General features: G+C 37.3%; 1 protein-coding gene across 2 annotated transcripts in view; it reads right to left on the bottom strand.

Annotated features, from left to right (window-relative positions):
- Positions 1-17,431, bottom strand: part of EPB41L5 (erythrocyte membrane protein band 4.1 like 5) — a 160,765-nt gene that overhangs the window by 122,203 nt on the left and 21,131 nt on the right. For both annotated transcript variants that reach the window (XM_081095458.1, XM_081095459.1), the window contains exon 3: positions 9,089-9,193. In XM_081095458.1, the coding sequence (XP_080951584.1) occupies positions 9,089-9,193 (105 nt within the window). The remainder of the gene's footprint in view (positions 1-9,088; positions 9,194-17,431) is intronic.

Below are 17,431 nucleotides of genomic sequence, written 5' to 3'. Positions count from 1 at the left end.
GTTAGAACAAAACGACATTGAACAAAATTACATTATTCAAGGACCTGCTGCATATAGTTCCACATCATTTTATCACTCATTTAGATTCCTATAACACCACAATCAAGATAAATAAATACTCCATTACCACAAAGAGTTCTCTCAGACTACTCCTTTATAGTCATACCCACCTCCTATCTCCAATATCCTTAAACCTTGGCAACCATTAATTTGATCTCTCTATATATAATTTTGACATTTTAAGAATGTTATATAAATGGAATCATACAGTATGTGACCTTCTGAGATTGGCTGTTTTCACTCAACATAAAGCCCTTGAGATCTACCTAAGTTGTGTATCAACAGACTTTTCTTTTCTAATGATGAGTAGGATCCAGTGGAATACATGTGCCAGCCTATTTACGTTTTTTGTTTTTTTCCCAGTGTTTTGTTATTACAACTAAAGTTGCTATGAGCAACCATGCACCAGTTTTTATGAGAAAATAAGTCTTTATTTCACTGGGATAAATGGCCAGGCATATAAATGCTGTCATATGGTAAGAGTATGTTTAGTTTTTTAAGAAACTGCTAGACTATATCCCATACTGGTTGTACCATTTTCACATTCCCAAACCCAATATGAGATCCAGTTTCTCGACATCCTCACTAGCACTACTAAGTTGTCACTAGTTTTTATTTCAGATGTTCTAATAGATGTGTAGTGCTGATGCTCCTCAAGGTCTTAATTTGCATTTCCCTTTTGTCCATTGACGTTTAACATCTTTTCATGTGTTTATTTGCCACCAGTATATCCTCTAATCCTGTTCTAAACTCTAGAGGAGATAAATCTACAACACTATTTGCAAAAAATGTCTGTATTTATAAAACAATTGGAAAAATCAGAAGCTTCATATAAGCCCTTCCTCTTCCCAAATAATTCAGTCCAGAAGTAATTAGGTGGTCTGAGCAAGGTCAGCATCATGCAGGGAGAGGCTAGAGATGAATTCCATAGAGATCGAGTAGTCAAGCAAATATACTGATTATAATCAAAGCCTGGTTTCTGTAGAAGAGAACTGCAAATAGAAGAAAATCAAAACAAAACACAAAAACACTGCAAGTAAGGCCTGTGATATTGGACTAAAATCGGAGTTATGGGTGTGAAGTCATAGTGTATGATATCTCTCTCTATACACACACACACAGAGACACAGAAAGAGAGATTGAGAAATGTAAACATATAGTCCCTAAATCTAGCCAAAAAATTCTTTAGAGAACTGGCCAATTCCAGGGCTAGAGAAGGGAAATATAAGATGAAAATCTTCTCGGGCCAGATAGTCAGGAAATGCTCCAAGAATGATGCGTGCATCTTAAATGAATATAGAATCCATCTTGAACATCAAAATAAATTATAGTAACAGGTTATGATCCATTGAATAAAACAGAAATCCATTAGTTCATAAATAAATAAATAAACAAATAAATAAATACAAAGTTTGATGAGAAAGCCTCAAAGTAACTGTCCACAAAAAAATAAGTACAAAAGTAAAATAAGTTTATAATGGATAGGACCTGGCCGACACCACCTTAATCAAGGGATTGAAGTTAATATCAACAGTAATGGGACACAATGAAATTAAGGTCACCAGATAGGACGGGTGAGAACACAGGATCACTTCTCTGTTATTTCCTACCAAAGGAGTCTAAGATTAGCCTACTCCATGAGGAAACTTCAGAGAACACCAAAATGGAGATAACCTACAAAATAACTGTCCTGTATCTTCAAAAGTGTAAAGGTCTTGGAAGTCAAGGAAAGACTGAGGAACTGTGATATTCTAGTCTGAAGACCACGAAAAGACATGACAACTAATGTAAAGTGTGATTCTGAACTGGATCTTATGGCTATAAAGAACACTCAAGGGGCAATTGGCTTAACTTCAATGGAGGGTGGTCATGCCACAATGTTAAATTAACTTTCTGGTTTTGTCAGTTGTATTGAGTTATCCAAGAGAATATGCTTGTTTGTAGGAAACATACACTGAAGAATTCAGGGGTGATGGAACATCTTATCTGCAACTCTCTCTCAGATGGTTCCAGAAAATATTTATAATGTCCTGCAACTTTGCTGTAAATAGGAGATTGTTTCAACTACAAAATTAAATATAGCACAGCCAGTGTGTCACAATGGTTGAGCATCAACCCATGAACCAAGAGTTCACCAGTTCAATTCCTGGTCAGGGCACATGTCTGAGTTCTGGGCTCAGTCCCCAGTGGGCGGCATGCAGGAGGCAGCCGATTGATGACACTCTCTCATCATTGATGTTTCTCTCTCTCCCTCTTCCTAGCTCTCTGAAATGAATAAAAATGTTTTTTTAATTAAATATAAACACATATTCACATAAAATAAGCTAGTATAAGCAAAGGTAAACAACTTTTTAAAAAGCAAAATTTCCAGGCAAATGGAAATGAAAAAAAAAAAAAAAAAAGCTGGGATAGCAATACTTATATCTGAAAAAAATAGACCTTAAAGTGAAGGCCATAATAAGAGATAAGGAAGACCACTTCATAATACTAAAGGGATCAATACAAGAGGCTATAACTCTGGTAAACATATATGCACCCAATACAGGAGCATCTAAACATATAAAAAAACTTCTGAGGATATCAAGGAGAGGTTGACAGCAATACAATCACAGTAGGGGCCTGACAACACTGGATGAATCTTCTAGACAAAAAATCAACAAGGCAACAGCAATCCTAAATGACAGTCTAGAACAGATGAAACTAACTGATATCTTCCACCCCAAAGCTACAGAATATACATTCTTCTCAAGTGCACACAGGGCATTTTCAAAGATTGACCTCATGTTAGGACACAAGCTAAATCTCTACAAATTCAAGAAAACTGAAAAAACATCAAGCACCTTCTCAGACCACAATGGCATGGAATTAGAAATCAGCTACAATAAAAACACTCAAAAACAATCAAATACCTGGAGGCTAAATAGCTTGCTATCCTATATAATAAAAGGGTAATATGCAAAGCGACCAAAAGGCAGAATGACCAGTCAAGACACGCACTGACCACCAGGGGGCAGTACGCTCCAATGGGGGAGCGCCGCTTAACCACAAGCCGGCCTGACAACTGGCGAGCAAAGCTAGCCACCACCACCACAGCAGCGCTAAGGATGTCCAACTGACAGCATAGGCCCTCTCCATGAAAAGCCGTCAGTCAGACATCCCCCAAGGGCTCCCAGACTGCAAAAGGGCGCAGGCCGGGCTGAGGGACACCCCCACAAACACACACACACACACACACACACACACACACACACTGCACAAATGTCATGCAATGGGCCTCTAGTTAAACAATGATTGGGTTACCAAAGAGATCAAAGAAGGAATAAAAAAAGCACACCTTGGAAACAAATGAAATGAACATAAAACAATCTAAAAGCTATGTGGCACAGTGAAAGCAGTCCTGAGAGGGAAGCTCATAGCACTATAGGCCTACCTCAAAAAAAACAAGAAAAAGTGGTAATAAGTTATCTAACACTACAACTTAAAGAATTAGAAAAAGAATAACAAGAAACGCCAAGAATAAGTAGAAGGAAGGAAATAATAATAATCAGAGCTGAAATAAATGATAGAGAGACCAAAAAAAAAACCCAATACAAAATATCAATAAAACCAAGACCTGGTTCTTCAAAAGGATAAACAAGATTGATGAACCTCTAGCCAGACTCACCAGGAAACAGAGAGAGAGGACCCAAATAAACAAAATCAGAAACAGAAAGAGGTGAAGTAACAACTGACCCCACAGAAATACAACAGATCATAAAAAAAAATCATGAACTACTTTATTCCAACAAATGGGACAGCCTGGACAAAATGGACATATTCCTAGAAAAATACAACCTTCCAAAACTCAATCAGGAAGAATCAGAAAACCTGAATAGGCCAATAACTACTGATGAAATTGAAGCAATAATCAAAAAACTCCTAGGCAACAAAGCCCTGGTCCAGATGGGTTCATAGAGGAGTTTCACCAAATACTCAAAGAAGAACACCTATTTTCCTCAAACTATTCCAAAAAATTCAAGAGGAAAGAACACTTCCAAACTCTTCCTAAGAAGCCAGCATTACCCTAATTCCAAAACCAGATAAAGACACTACAAACAAAGAGAACAACAAGCCAACATCCCTGATGAACATAGATGCTAAAATCCTCAAGAAAATTTTAGCAAATCAGATCCTGCAATACATTAAATAGATCATACATCATGACCAAGTGGGATTTATTCAGGGGATGCAAGTCTGGCACAATATTTGCAAATCAATAAATGTTATATTGACAAACAGATTGCAAAACCAAAATCACATGATCATATCAACTGATGCAGAAAAAGCATTCGACAAAATCCAACACCCTTTTTTGATAAAAACTCTCAGCAAAGTTGGAATAGAGGAATCATACCTCCACATAATAAAGGCCATATATGACAAACATACAGCCAACATCATAGTCAATGGGCAAAAACTAAAACCATTACCCCTAAGAACAGGAGCAAGACAGGGAAGTCCGCTTTCCCCACTCTTGTTCAACATAGTACTCACTTCCAATCAGACAAGAAGAAACAAAAGGCATCCAAATTGGAAAGGAGGAACTAAAACTCTCATTATTCCCAGATAGCATGATACTGTACATAGAAAACCCTAAAGACTCCATCAAAACACTACTAGACTTAATAAACGAATTCGGAAAAGCAGAATACAAAAATAACACCCAAAAATCCATAGCATTTTTATACATAATAGTGAACTCTCAAAAAGAGAAAATAAAAAAACAATCCCATTTACCATTGCAACCAAAAAATTAAGATACTTAGGAATGAACTTAGTCAAAGAGGTAAAAGACCTGTACTCCAAAAACTGCAGAATGTAGAAAAAAGAGACAAAGGAAGATATAAACAAGTGGAAGAATATACCATGTTTATGGATTGGTAGAATTAACATTAAATTATCCTTACTCCTCAAAGCAATCTACAGATTCAATGCAATCCCTATTAAAATACCAATGGCATATTTCACAAACTTAGAACAAACATTCCAAAAATGTATATAAAACCAAAAAAGACCCTGCAGCAATCTCAAGAAAGAAGAACAAAGTTGGAGGAATCACAATTCCAGATATCAAGTTATACTACAAATTCATTGTGCTCTAAACAGCCTGGTACTGGCACAAGAACGGGCATATAGAACAATGGAACAGAACAAAGAACCCAGAAATCAACCCAAGCGATTATGCTCAATTAATATTTGACAAAGGAGGCAAGAGCATACAATGGAGTAAGACAGTCTCTTTAATAAATGGTGTTGGGAGAATTGGACAGATACATGCAAAATAATGAAACTAGACCACCAACTTACACCATACACAAGAATAAACTCAACATAGATAAAATACTTAAATGTTAGACGTGAAACCATAAAAGTCCTAGAGGAAACCATAGACAGCAAAATCTCAGACATCTCTCGTAGCAGTATGTTTACCAATACATCTCCTAGGACAATGGAAACTAAGGAGAAAATAAACAAACGGGACTACATCAAAATAAAAAGCTTCTGCACTGCAAAAGAAACCATCAACAAAACAAAAAGTGAGCCCACTGTGGGAGAACATATTTGGCAATGATACATCTGCTAAGGGATTAATCTCCTAAATATATAGGAAACTCATACAACAAAAGGAAGACAAACAATTCCATCACAAAATGGGCAAAGGACCTAAATAGACACTTCTCCAAAGTGGACATACAGATGGCCAAGAGACATATTAAAAAATGCTCAAAGTCACTAATCATCCGAGATATGCAAATCAAAAAGACACTACAAAGAAAGAGAACAACAGGTCAACATCCTGATACCACCTCACACCTGTCAGAATGGCTATCATCAACAAATCAACAAACGACAAGTGTTGGCAAGGATGTGGAGAAAAGGGAAGTTAGTATACTGCTAGGGGGAATGCAGACTGGTGCAGCCACTGTGGAAAACAGTATGGAGTTTCCCCAAAAAATTAAAAATGGAACTGCCATTTGACCCAGTAACCCCACTTCTAGGAATATAACCTAAGAAACCCAAAACACCAGTCAGAAAGGATATATGCACCCCTATGTTCCTAGCAGTGTAATTTACAACTGCCTAATAACTCCCTTTTGATTCTACAGTTTTGTCAACACAGTAAATATGACAAAGAAATATGAAAATCATTGTGTTTACATAAATGATCCTGGCCAAAAAATCCACTTGAGCTATCATTATGTTCACTATTTTCACCAAAAAATTGAAGTGTTTTATAAATTTCAATTTTGTGTCATGCTGGAGTTAAAACTGGCCACACAACAAATAACTAACAGTCTTCTCTACGTTTATTTAATGTCATTACGACTGTCATAGAACCAAGTGAGTCAGCACTTTAAAAATACTTAAAGTGTCATCTAGAGGGGTCTTTTTGTTTGTTTTTTGTTAATCCTCACCCAAGAATATTTTTCCATTGATTTTTAGATAGAGTAGAAGGGAGGGTGCAAAACAGAGAGAGAGAGAAAGAGAAACATCTATGTGAGAGACACATCGATTGGTTGCCTCCTGCACATGCCCCAACCAGGGCTGGGGATTAAGCCTGCAACCAAGGTACGTGTCCTCAACCAAAATCTAACTGAGGGCCCTTCAAACCCAGGATCCTTTAGTACATGGGCGGACACTCCATCCAGTCAGGGCTAGAGTTTATTTTTAATAGTTATGGAATCAAGTGAGGGCTAGAGTTTATTTTCAACTAGAGGCCCAGTGCACAAAATTCGTACACAGTAGGGTCCCTAGAGGCTGCTGGCTGCCGGCAGGGGCCTCCCTTCCCCCAGTTGCCTGCCACCGCTGCAGGCCGGGGCCAGGCCGGGCCCAGGCCAGGCCATCTGGGAGGAGGGGCTGTGGACAGTTGGCCTCACCCCCTAGTCGAACTTCTGATCGAAGGGACAATTTGCATATTAGGCTTTTCTTATATAGAACAGTTATGGAATCAAGTGATTTAGCACTTTAAGAATATTTAAAGTACTATCTAGAGTTTATTTTTAATAGTTTTCATCTACCAATTATTGTTCTTTCAACTCAATTCACATAATTTAGAGCAGTGATTTTCAACTGATATGCCACAAGAATTTTTAAGACACAATACCTGATTATTTAAGTCAGGGGCACTGACCTCTTTTCCCTGAGATTGTAAAATTTAAAAAACAACAACAGCCAATACAACAACAGCTGTCTAGTGTGAATGAATCAAAATTACACCTATTTTGTTTTTGCCAGAATAGTAAAAATATATTTTTTGGTGTGCTGCAGAATTTTAGTAATTAGTTTGCATGTCATGCAATGAAAAGGGTTAAAAATCGCTGGTTTAGAGTATTTTAGTGACAGCAAAAACAGAAAATAAGTAAGCCTGCATAAATTTAATCTTAATGCCTAGATTTCTGGGTATTAGAAGGGATAAACTAGAACTAAAGAGTAGAGAACGAAAAGGCAAGAAAGGCATTTCCCCTTTGATATGTATCAAATAAAAGGGAAAATAATCATTTGGGGATTTAGAATTCAATAATTACTGATATTGGCAAAGAGTGAATAATACAACTTAGCAATAACTGAATGTCTATTTTTTTCCACAAGCACTTAAATATTTTAAGTGCCTGAAACTTAACATTGGCATACTTCTACCTCTTTCCCCCTTGACTCCTTGAAAAACTGTATGTCCCTAAAAGCATTTATTTTTTTATCTGATTGCAAGACTTTAATCCCTTATTCTAGAGATGAGAGTTGAATGATATTAAACTAGTCAAGCAAGCCTTCATCAGACTAGGTAGCAGACCAGAAATGAATTCAATAAACATTTTGTGTGCCTAAACATATCCAAACATAGAAAAGGCACAGTAAAACACAGCATAAAAAATTTAAAATGGTACACCTGTGTAGGGCACTTAGCATGAATGGAACTTGCAGCACTGAAAGTTGCTCTAGGTGAGTCAGTGAATGAATGAGTGGTGAGTGAATGGGAAGGCATAGGATATGTCTGTATACTACTGTAAACTTTGTAAACACTGAATACTTAGGCAACACTAAATTTATTTAAAATAGCATAGCACTGCACTACTACATCACTAGGCAACAGAAATTTTTAGCTCCATTGTAATCTTTTGGAACCACTGTGGTATATGTGATCTGTCACTGACATGTTATGTGGTACATGAACATATTTAACACTTCTGGTATTCAGTTTGGATGAGATCACTAATTCACCTTTCAATCTTACCTGCTACTTTCTTCCAAATATCCTCCAGTTAAATCTTAGTACAATACGCAGTTCTTTAAAAAGCCTCCAACTTCCTACACTATTACATACACAGTTCTCTCATTTGAAATGCACATATCAAAAACCATCTATTTATTGATCCATAATCACAGATCTGGAAGGGATCTGAGTCCACTCGCCTTAAATTTGCAAGTTGGAAACTTCTCACCTACAAAACTGGCATTCTTTCCATTGCACAGTGCTTCTCCAATTCTCATATGCCCAAGAACAAACTCCACTGGTTATTAAAAACACAGATTTCCATTCCTCACCCACAAAAATCATACTCTAATAATTTGGGTTAGGGCTAGAACTCACTTTAAAAAAAAAATAAGCATATCATAATAAGAAGGAAATCAAAGGGAAAAAGAGCACATTAAGAATATGTAGCCTTTGCCGAAACCGGTTTGGCTCAGTGGATAGAGCGTTGGCCTGTGGACCGAAAGGTCCTGGGTTCGATTCCGGTCAAGGGCATGTACCTGGGTTGTGGGCACATCCCCAGTAGGAGATGTGCAGGAGGCAGCTGATCGATGTTTCTCTCTCATCGATGTTTCTAACTCTCTCTCTCCCTTCCTCTCTGTAAAAAATCAATAAAATATATTTTTTTAAAAAAGAGTATGTAGCCTTAAAAAAAAAAAAGTAGCCTGTAGCACTTAGCACATTATCTAAAATTTTCCATTTCTGCCCCCATATTAGAACCTCCAAAAAACAGCTACTCACTGCTACTTGTGCTGAATCCATAAATCTCAGTCCGAAATAGTCGCTTTCAATAAGATCCAAGTGGTATGTAATCTGATCAAACAGCTCTTGACCTTTGGCTTTTTTCTGAAATGGAAAGAAAATAAATGAATCAGTAAGTAGCCTACAGGGAGGAGAAGGTGTGGGTGGAGGGCAGCAAAGGAGGGAAAATGGGGGATATCTGTAATAATATCAACAATAAAAAAAAATGACTTGCAGTATCAACAAGCCTAAACAGAAGATGGTTTTAGTTATAAAGATCTCTTAAAAGAAAAAGAAAAAGAAAAAAGAAACCATTACTTGTATACCAAAAGTATTACCATGTAGCAGATACTATAGTTTTCTAATAAAACATTTAAGGCCAAGAGAATTTGTGATCTCTATGTGCTCTCCTGGAGAATGTTACTTCCTATCAACCAACAAATATTACTTTGTACCTAACACTGTGCTAGGAGAAACTCTTCCTTTGTCTTGTCAATTTTTAGAGTCCCTGCTTTAAAAAAAAAAGAAAAAGAAAAAAAAAAGAGCTTTATAATGTAACTGGAAAGAGAAAACACACAAGAAAACTTAGAACACTTAAATATCCTCCAGTTAGCCAACTATATTTGCCAATAAATTTTGAAGAAGAGATAGTCACAGACACTAGAATTATCAGTGAAGACTTGAAGATCAATCTGAATAACAAGTAAGGTAGGAAATAAAAAACAAAAATGGAAGGTGGGAGGGAATACAGAAAACTATAATCAATACAGAAGACACCAAATTGGAGGAAGAGGGGCAACAGCAAAGAAATTTGTACAGAAAAAGCAATTTTCAAAGTGTGACCCCCGAGGGTTCCCCAGACTGTTTCAAAAGATCTACAAGACCTAGGTACAAGACCTCATGTACCTCAATCAAAACAACATATTGCAACAGAGTGAATGCAAAAGAAGATAACAGGCCCTTAGTATGTTTTATTAAATCAGATGGCTAAAGAAATTTACGAAAATGCATAAAATACTATTACTCTTCCCATTAAAATCCTTTGCTGTTTAGTACAATAGTTATTTTTAATTAAAATGTTACTTATGTTAACATACGAGGGATATATTATTGCTATTTTTAAACTTTTTTTTTAATTTTCAGTTTTAATTTCTAATATAACTATCAATAGATATAACATCCTCATAAGCAAGTGCTTTGTTAGTATGCTCAATTTTCAGATATTTTCATATACATCTGATCCATGCCCCTCCACCTATATTGCTGGGGTCCAGCCCCAGCGGGTCCAGGGGTTCCCCAAGGTGTGGACGGAGTCGGCGAAGAATGAAGGACACGGAGTCAGTGTTTAGGTGATCATCATAGCCAGGTTCTTCCTTTATTGTCATCTAGCATCTGTATTTATACTATTTGGTCCCAATCCTATCCATTCTATATAAAAGGCCAGCGGGCGTCCCATCTCCATTCAAAGGTTACTCTATTGCTCCACTAAGCTACAAGGAAGTAACTGAAGGAGGTCACTCCAAGCAAAGATCAAAGCGACCAACCACCCCTCTGGGGAAACAACCTTTCTCAGGGAGGTGGTCCTGTTTAAAACACATAGCTGTTAAGAGGGGAGCAAACATATTAAGAACAATATGCCATATACACCAGGTCCCTTGAAACATCCCTGCAGGGACTGCCTCAAGCAGCCAGGGTGGATCGGCTGCCAACACTGTATGACTTTATATTATGATTTAGGTTATTTCTTATAAACAAACATATATTGGATTTTTTTGAGTCATCAATCTCTGCCTTTTAACTGACTTTATTATTTCAATTTGTCCATTGCTTTTTCTGAACTTCTTTTTACATTCTTTCCTATTGGTAACTAAAACGTTTTACCTTTTATCAAGCCAAGAACTTTACCATGCCCTCATGTCCCTGATCTACCTTCTAACCAATCTTCATCATGTGTTATTGATATACCTACTCTATTTCTTTTCTTTAACCTGGCTAATTTTTTAGACAATCTTTACTTTGGTACTTGATCATTCTTTACACATCTTACATGTGTACATTACACATCTAATAGGATCTGCTAGATTTCTCTACTCATCTGCGTTCTTCCTCAGAAATGTTCCCCCTGTTGGACTCTGTATGGCTGATCTTCAATATCTTGAGAATATTTTAATATTCAATACATTGGAGAATATTTTAATCATGCTCTTCTACTTGAACAACAGTTGGTTGAATTCAGGGTTTAAAGTTATTTTCTTTCAATAATCTTTTCAATACTCAAAATATATTACTCTATCATAATAAGAGCATAATGTACTAATTAGACCGGACAGCCGGACGTCATTCCAGACAAAACCATGCAGCGGGGGCCAAGGCAGAGGTAGTTAGGGCTGATCAGGCAGAGTGGTTAGGGGCAATCAGGCAGAGGCCGTTAGGGGTGATCAGGCAGGCAGGCGAATGGTCAGGGGTGATCAGACAGGCAGGCGAGTGATTTGGGGCAATCAGGCAGGCAGGCAGGCAGGCGAGCAGTTAGGAGCCAGCAGTCCCAGATTGCGAGAGGGATGTCCAACTGCCGATTTAGGCCCGGGATTGGGCCTAAACTGGCAGTCGGACATCCCCCAAGGGGCCCCGGATTTCGAGAGGGTGCAGGCCAGGCTGAGGGGACACCCTTCCCCCTCCCCCACCCCGTTCATGAATTTCATGCACCAGGCCTCTAGTAGTCTATATTGCTGTTTAAAAGAGTGATGTCAATTTGAATCTTGTTCCTTAATAATATTTATTCTCTTGGGTAAGCTTTAGACTTTTCTCTTTCTCTGACAATCTTAAATTTCACTATAATGTGTCTAGATGGAGGCGTGTGTTTTTTTTAACTCTATTTGGTATCATATTTGGGCCTTTTCAATATGAGATCTCTCATCTCTTTTTAATTCTGGAGAATCGATCTCTATTATTTCCTCAAATATTTCTCCTCTATTTTTGTCATTTTAAGTTTCCTACCTATGTGTTAGCACTTCTAGTTTGTGGGTTTTTTACCAGTCACTTAATCAATAATCTTAATGACTACAGTTTTTCAACAAATACAAAAAGGACAAAAGTTCAGAAAGCTTTAGTTATATGACAAAATGACAGGGCTGAAAAAAAATGACAAGGCTAGAATTTGAATTTTGCTGTCTCCCAAGCTCAAATTCCCTAAGGGTTACACATTCCAGATTTTATCTGGAATATCACTTCTCAAACCAATAATCAGATACCCCAACCTTTATCATAACCTCCTTTTCTAACATGTTCAGAAATTACTCTCAATGTCTAGATTATCCAACCACATGGGAACTTTTGGTACTCCTGATCCCATTTAACAAGCATCAGCCCAAGCCCCAATTTTTCTTCTTTCTTTAACATAAAATTTACCATTTTAAAAAGTACAATTCTGTGCCATTAAATATATTCACATTTACCATCCCAATCAGAAACTTTGTACCCATTAAACAATCACTCCTCATACCCCCTCCTTTACCACCTCATAACTTCTTTCATACTTTCCCCCACTGAATGGGATTAGCATCTTTGTGGAAAATCATTTGACCATATTATTTAAGGGTTTATTTCTAGATTCTCTATGTCTGGTGTATGCCAGAACCACACTGCTTTGATTACTACAGCTTTGTAGAAGTTTTGAAATAAAGATGTGTAAGTCCAACTGTTTTCTTCTTTCAAGATTGTTTTGGCTATTTGGAGTCCCTTGAGATTCCACATATATTTTAGGATGGACTTTCCTATGTTGCAAAAAATGTCCTTGGAATTTTGACAGGGATTACAATGAATCTATAGATGGCTTTGATTGGTACTGTCCTCTTAACAATATTAAGTTTTCCAATTCATAAACATAGGATATCTTTCCATTTATTTAGATATTCTTTCATATCTCTCAGCAATGCTTTGTAGTTTTCAGTGTACAGGCATACCTCAGAATTACGGTTCCAGACCACTACAATAAAACAAATATCATGAAGCAAGTCAGATGAATTTTTTGGTTTCCCACTGCATATACACTGAGTGGACAGATTATTATGAACATCCCATCCGTACTTCATTGACACTTCCAAAAATACTGAATATTGAAAACTTCCTAAGCAAATACTCTCAAGGTTTTATTATTATTATTATTATTATTATTATTTGCATAACTAATTCACTTCATTGCACTGATGGGGTGGTCATAATAATCTGGCCGGTCATAATAATCTGGCCACTCAGTGTAAATGTTTACACTATACTGTAGTCTATTAAGTGTGCAATAGCATTATGTCTAAAACAATGTACATTCCTTAATTAAAAAACACTTTATTACTAAAAATGCTAACCATCATCTGAGCCTTCAGCGAGTCATACTTTTTTGCTGGTGCAGTCTTACCTTCAGTTGAAAAAATACAGTTCCTGGAAAGTGCAATAAAGTGAAGCACAACAAAACAAGATATGCTGACACTATTCAAGCTTTTTGCCTCCTTGGTTACATTTATTCCTAAGCATCTTATTCTCTTTAATGCTATTATAAAGGGATTTTCTTAATTTCTGTTTTGAACTGTTCATTGCTAGTATACAGAAGTACAACTGATTTTTCTTGATTTTGTATCCTGCCATGTTGCAAGATTTATTAGCCCTAATTGTTTTTTTGTATGTGGAATCTTTAGGGTTTTCTACTTATAAGATCATGTCATCTCCAAAAGAGAAAAGTAAAGTAACATTGGGAAGGATACATTCCTTTCATTATTTCTTTTATTTTCTCTCTTTTTAAAAAATAATTCTTTATTGTTGAAAGAATTACATATGTCCCCTATTTTCCCCCACTGACTCCCTCTAGCCTGCCCCTTCACCCCAGCCCAGGCCTTCAGAACCCTATTGTCTGTGTCCATGGGTTATACATATATTCATTCAAGCTCTTTGGTTGATTTCCTCCCACCCACCCACCCTCCCCTGCCTTCCTTCTTAGATTCTGCACTCTGTTCCATGTCTCTGAATCTACTCCGTTCATCAGTTTATTTTGTTCATTAGATTCCACATATGAGTGCGATCACTGATACTTGTCTTTCTGATTTACATCACTTAGCATGATACTCTCCAGGTCCCTCTATGCTTTCTCAAAAAAGTAAGAGATTCTTTTTTTTTTCACTGCTGCATAATATTCCATGGTATAAATGTAACACAGCTTTTTTATCCACTCATCTACTGATGGGCACTTGGGCTGTTTCCAGATCTTAGCTATTGTAAATTGTGCTGCTATGAACATAGGGTGCATACAGTCTTTCTGATTGGTGCTTCGGGTTTCTTAGGATATAATCCTAGACGTGGATCACAGGGTCAAATGGCAGATCAATATTTAATTTTTTGAGGAAACTCCTTAAGACTTTCCACAGTGGCTGCACCAGTCTGCATTCCCACCAGCAGTATCCACATCCTTGCCAGCACTTGTCATTTGTTGATTTGTTGATGGTAACCATTCTGAGAGGTGTGAGATGGTTCCTCATTGTCGTTTTGATTTGCATCTCTCAGATTATTAGTGACTTTGAGCATTTTTTAATATGTCTCTTAGCCATCTGTATATCCATTTTGGAGATGTGTCTATTTAGGTTCTTTGCTCATTTTTTTTTTTTTGGATTGTTTGTCTTCCTTTTGTTAAGTTGTATGAGTTCCTTATATATTTTGAATATTAACCCTTTATCAGATGTATCATTGCCAAATACGTTTTCCCATACAGTGGGCTCCCTTTTCATTTTGTTGATGATTTCTTTTGCTGTGCAGAAGCTTTTCATTTTGACGTAGTCCACTTTATTTTCTCCTTACTTTCCTTTGCCCTAGTAGATATATCAGGAAACATATTGCTACGAGAGATATCTGAGATTTTGCTGCCTATGGTTTCTTCTAGGATTTTTATGGTTTCAAAACTTACATTTAAGTCTTTTATATATTTGAGTTTATTCTTGTGTATGATATAAGTTGGTGGTCTAGTTTCATTATTTTGCATGTATCTGTCTAATTTTCCCAACACCATTTATTGAAGAGACTGTCTTGACTCCACTGTATGCTCTTGCCTCCTGTGTCAAATATTAATTGAGCATAATGACTTGGATCGATTTCTGTGTTCTCTATATTGTTCCATTTCTTGTGCCAGGCTGTTTTGTTTATGGTGGCTTTGTAGTATAAATTGAAATCTGGTATTGTGATTCCTCCAACTTTTTTTTTTTTTTAATATATTTTATTGATTTTTTACAGAGAGGAAGGGAGAAGGAGAGGGATAGAGTTAGAAACATCGATGAGAGAGAAACATTGATTCAGCTGCCTCTTGCATGACCCCTACTGGGAATGTGCCCACAATCCAGGTACATGCCCTTGACCAGAATCGAACCCGGGACCCTTCAGTCCGCAGGCCGATGCTCTATCCACTGAGCCAAATCGGTTAGGGCCAACTTTGTTTTTCTTTCTCAAAATTGCTGCAGGTATTTTGGGTCTTTTTTTATTCCGTATAAATTTTTAGAGTATTTGTTCTAACTCTATGGAATATGCCATTGGCATTTTAATAAGGACTGCACTGAATCTGTAGATTGCCTTGGGTAGTATGGACACTTTAATGATGTTGATTCTATCAATCCATGAACACGGTATACTAGTATTCTTCCACTTGTTTATATCTTCTTCTATCTCATATATATATATATATATATATATATATATATATATATATATATATATATATATTATTGATTTTTTACAGAGAGGAAGGGAGAGAGATAGAGAGTCAGAAACTTCAATGAGAGAAACATCAATCAGCTGCCTCCTGCACATCTCCTACTGGGGATGTGCCCACAACCCAGGTACATGCCCTTGACCAGAATCGAACCCGGGACCCTTCAGTCCGCAGGCTGAAGCTCTATCCACTGAGCCAAACCGGTTTCAGCTTCTATCTCTTTTTTCAATGTCCTGTAGTTTTCCCATTCCTGTCATTATAATTCACCACTCCCTCAGAGTTTGGTGAAAGAGGGTTAGGGAATTTGAGTAAGGGAAGTTTAGGGGTGAGAAATTTTAGAGGTAGCTTTTTTTTTAATATATTTTATTGATTTTTTACAGAGAGGAAGGGAGAGAGATAGAGAGTTAGAAACATCGATGAGAGAGAAACATCGATCAGCTGCCTCCTGCACATCTCCCACTGGGGATGTGCCCGCAACCCAGGTACGTGCCCTTGACCGGAATCGAACCTGGGCCCTTTCAGTCCGCAGGCCGACGCTCTATCCACTGAGCCAAACTGGTTTCGGCTTAGAGGTAGCTTTATCATGATTTATTTTTGAGGGCACTTGCACCCACTGTATGAGTCACTGCTATCACATCACTCAGTCAGGGGCAGATACTAATTGTCAAGACAACAGTGGTAGGTAAGGATCAAGACCTGATCAGATGGCAATCCTCCCCCCGCCCCGGGCCCCCCCGATAAGCAGTTCTACTTCCACAGCCCCACTAACGTACAACCACCACCGTGGTTGTGAGATGTATCCCTCTCATACATGGGATACACACACACACACACACACCAGTACCAATACCCCCTCGCTGGGGCTTTCTAATTATTCTTTTTATTTATTATATTTCATGATCTTTCCTTTAAGGATTAATTTTGGGGGAGAAAGCCAGCAGCTGGTTTATTACAAGGACCAGCAAGTTCAGTGGCTAAAGCAAAGTGAACAAGAGAAAAATAGTCAACAATATGACAGAAAACAGTGAAAGGCCATGAAATCTTAAACCCATGCAGGCAATAAGACAAACTAATTCAATATTTGAACATATTTGTTCTGTTAATATGATGAAAAAGAGAACTATGGACTTAGGAAGGGAAGAGACAGACCGTCGTTACCAGAAATGACAAAGAAAACTTATGATTTTAAGTCATACTTATAATAACCAAGTCATAAAGAACTCAACTTAAATAACAAATACAAATTATGCACAACTTTGCAAATGGCAATGACCCTAACGGAACACAAAATATTTCTAAATTAAGCAGAAAACCACAGAAATCATCTGCAGTATTCATTTAGTGGTATCAAACTTAAATGCTGCCATGACCTTAATTGTAAGGTACATTTCTAAAATCAATTTTAAATTCCATCAACATTCTTTTTTAAAAATATATATTTTATTGATTTCTGAGAGGAAAAAAGAGGGAGAGAGAAAAACACCAATGATGAGAGAGAATCATTAATCGACTGACTCCTGCATACCTGCCACTGGGAATCAAGCCCGAAACCCAGACATGTGCCCTGACCAGGAATAGAACTGTAACCTCCTGGTCAATGCTCAACC

This window comes from Myotis nattereri (assembly GCF_964212035.1).
Source record: "Myotis nattereri genome assembly, chromosome: 7".
Classification (NCBI taxonomy): domain Eukaryota; kingdom Metazoa; phylum Chordata; class Mammalia; order Chiroptera; family Vespertilionidae; genus Myotis; species Myotis nattereri.
The sequence above is the reverse complement of the archived record's forward strand: the minus strand, read 5'-3'. Positions and strand labels throughout refer to the sequence as shown.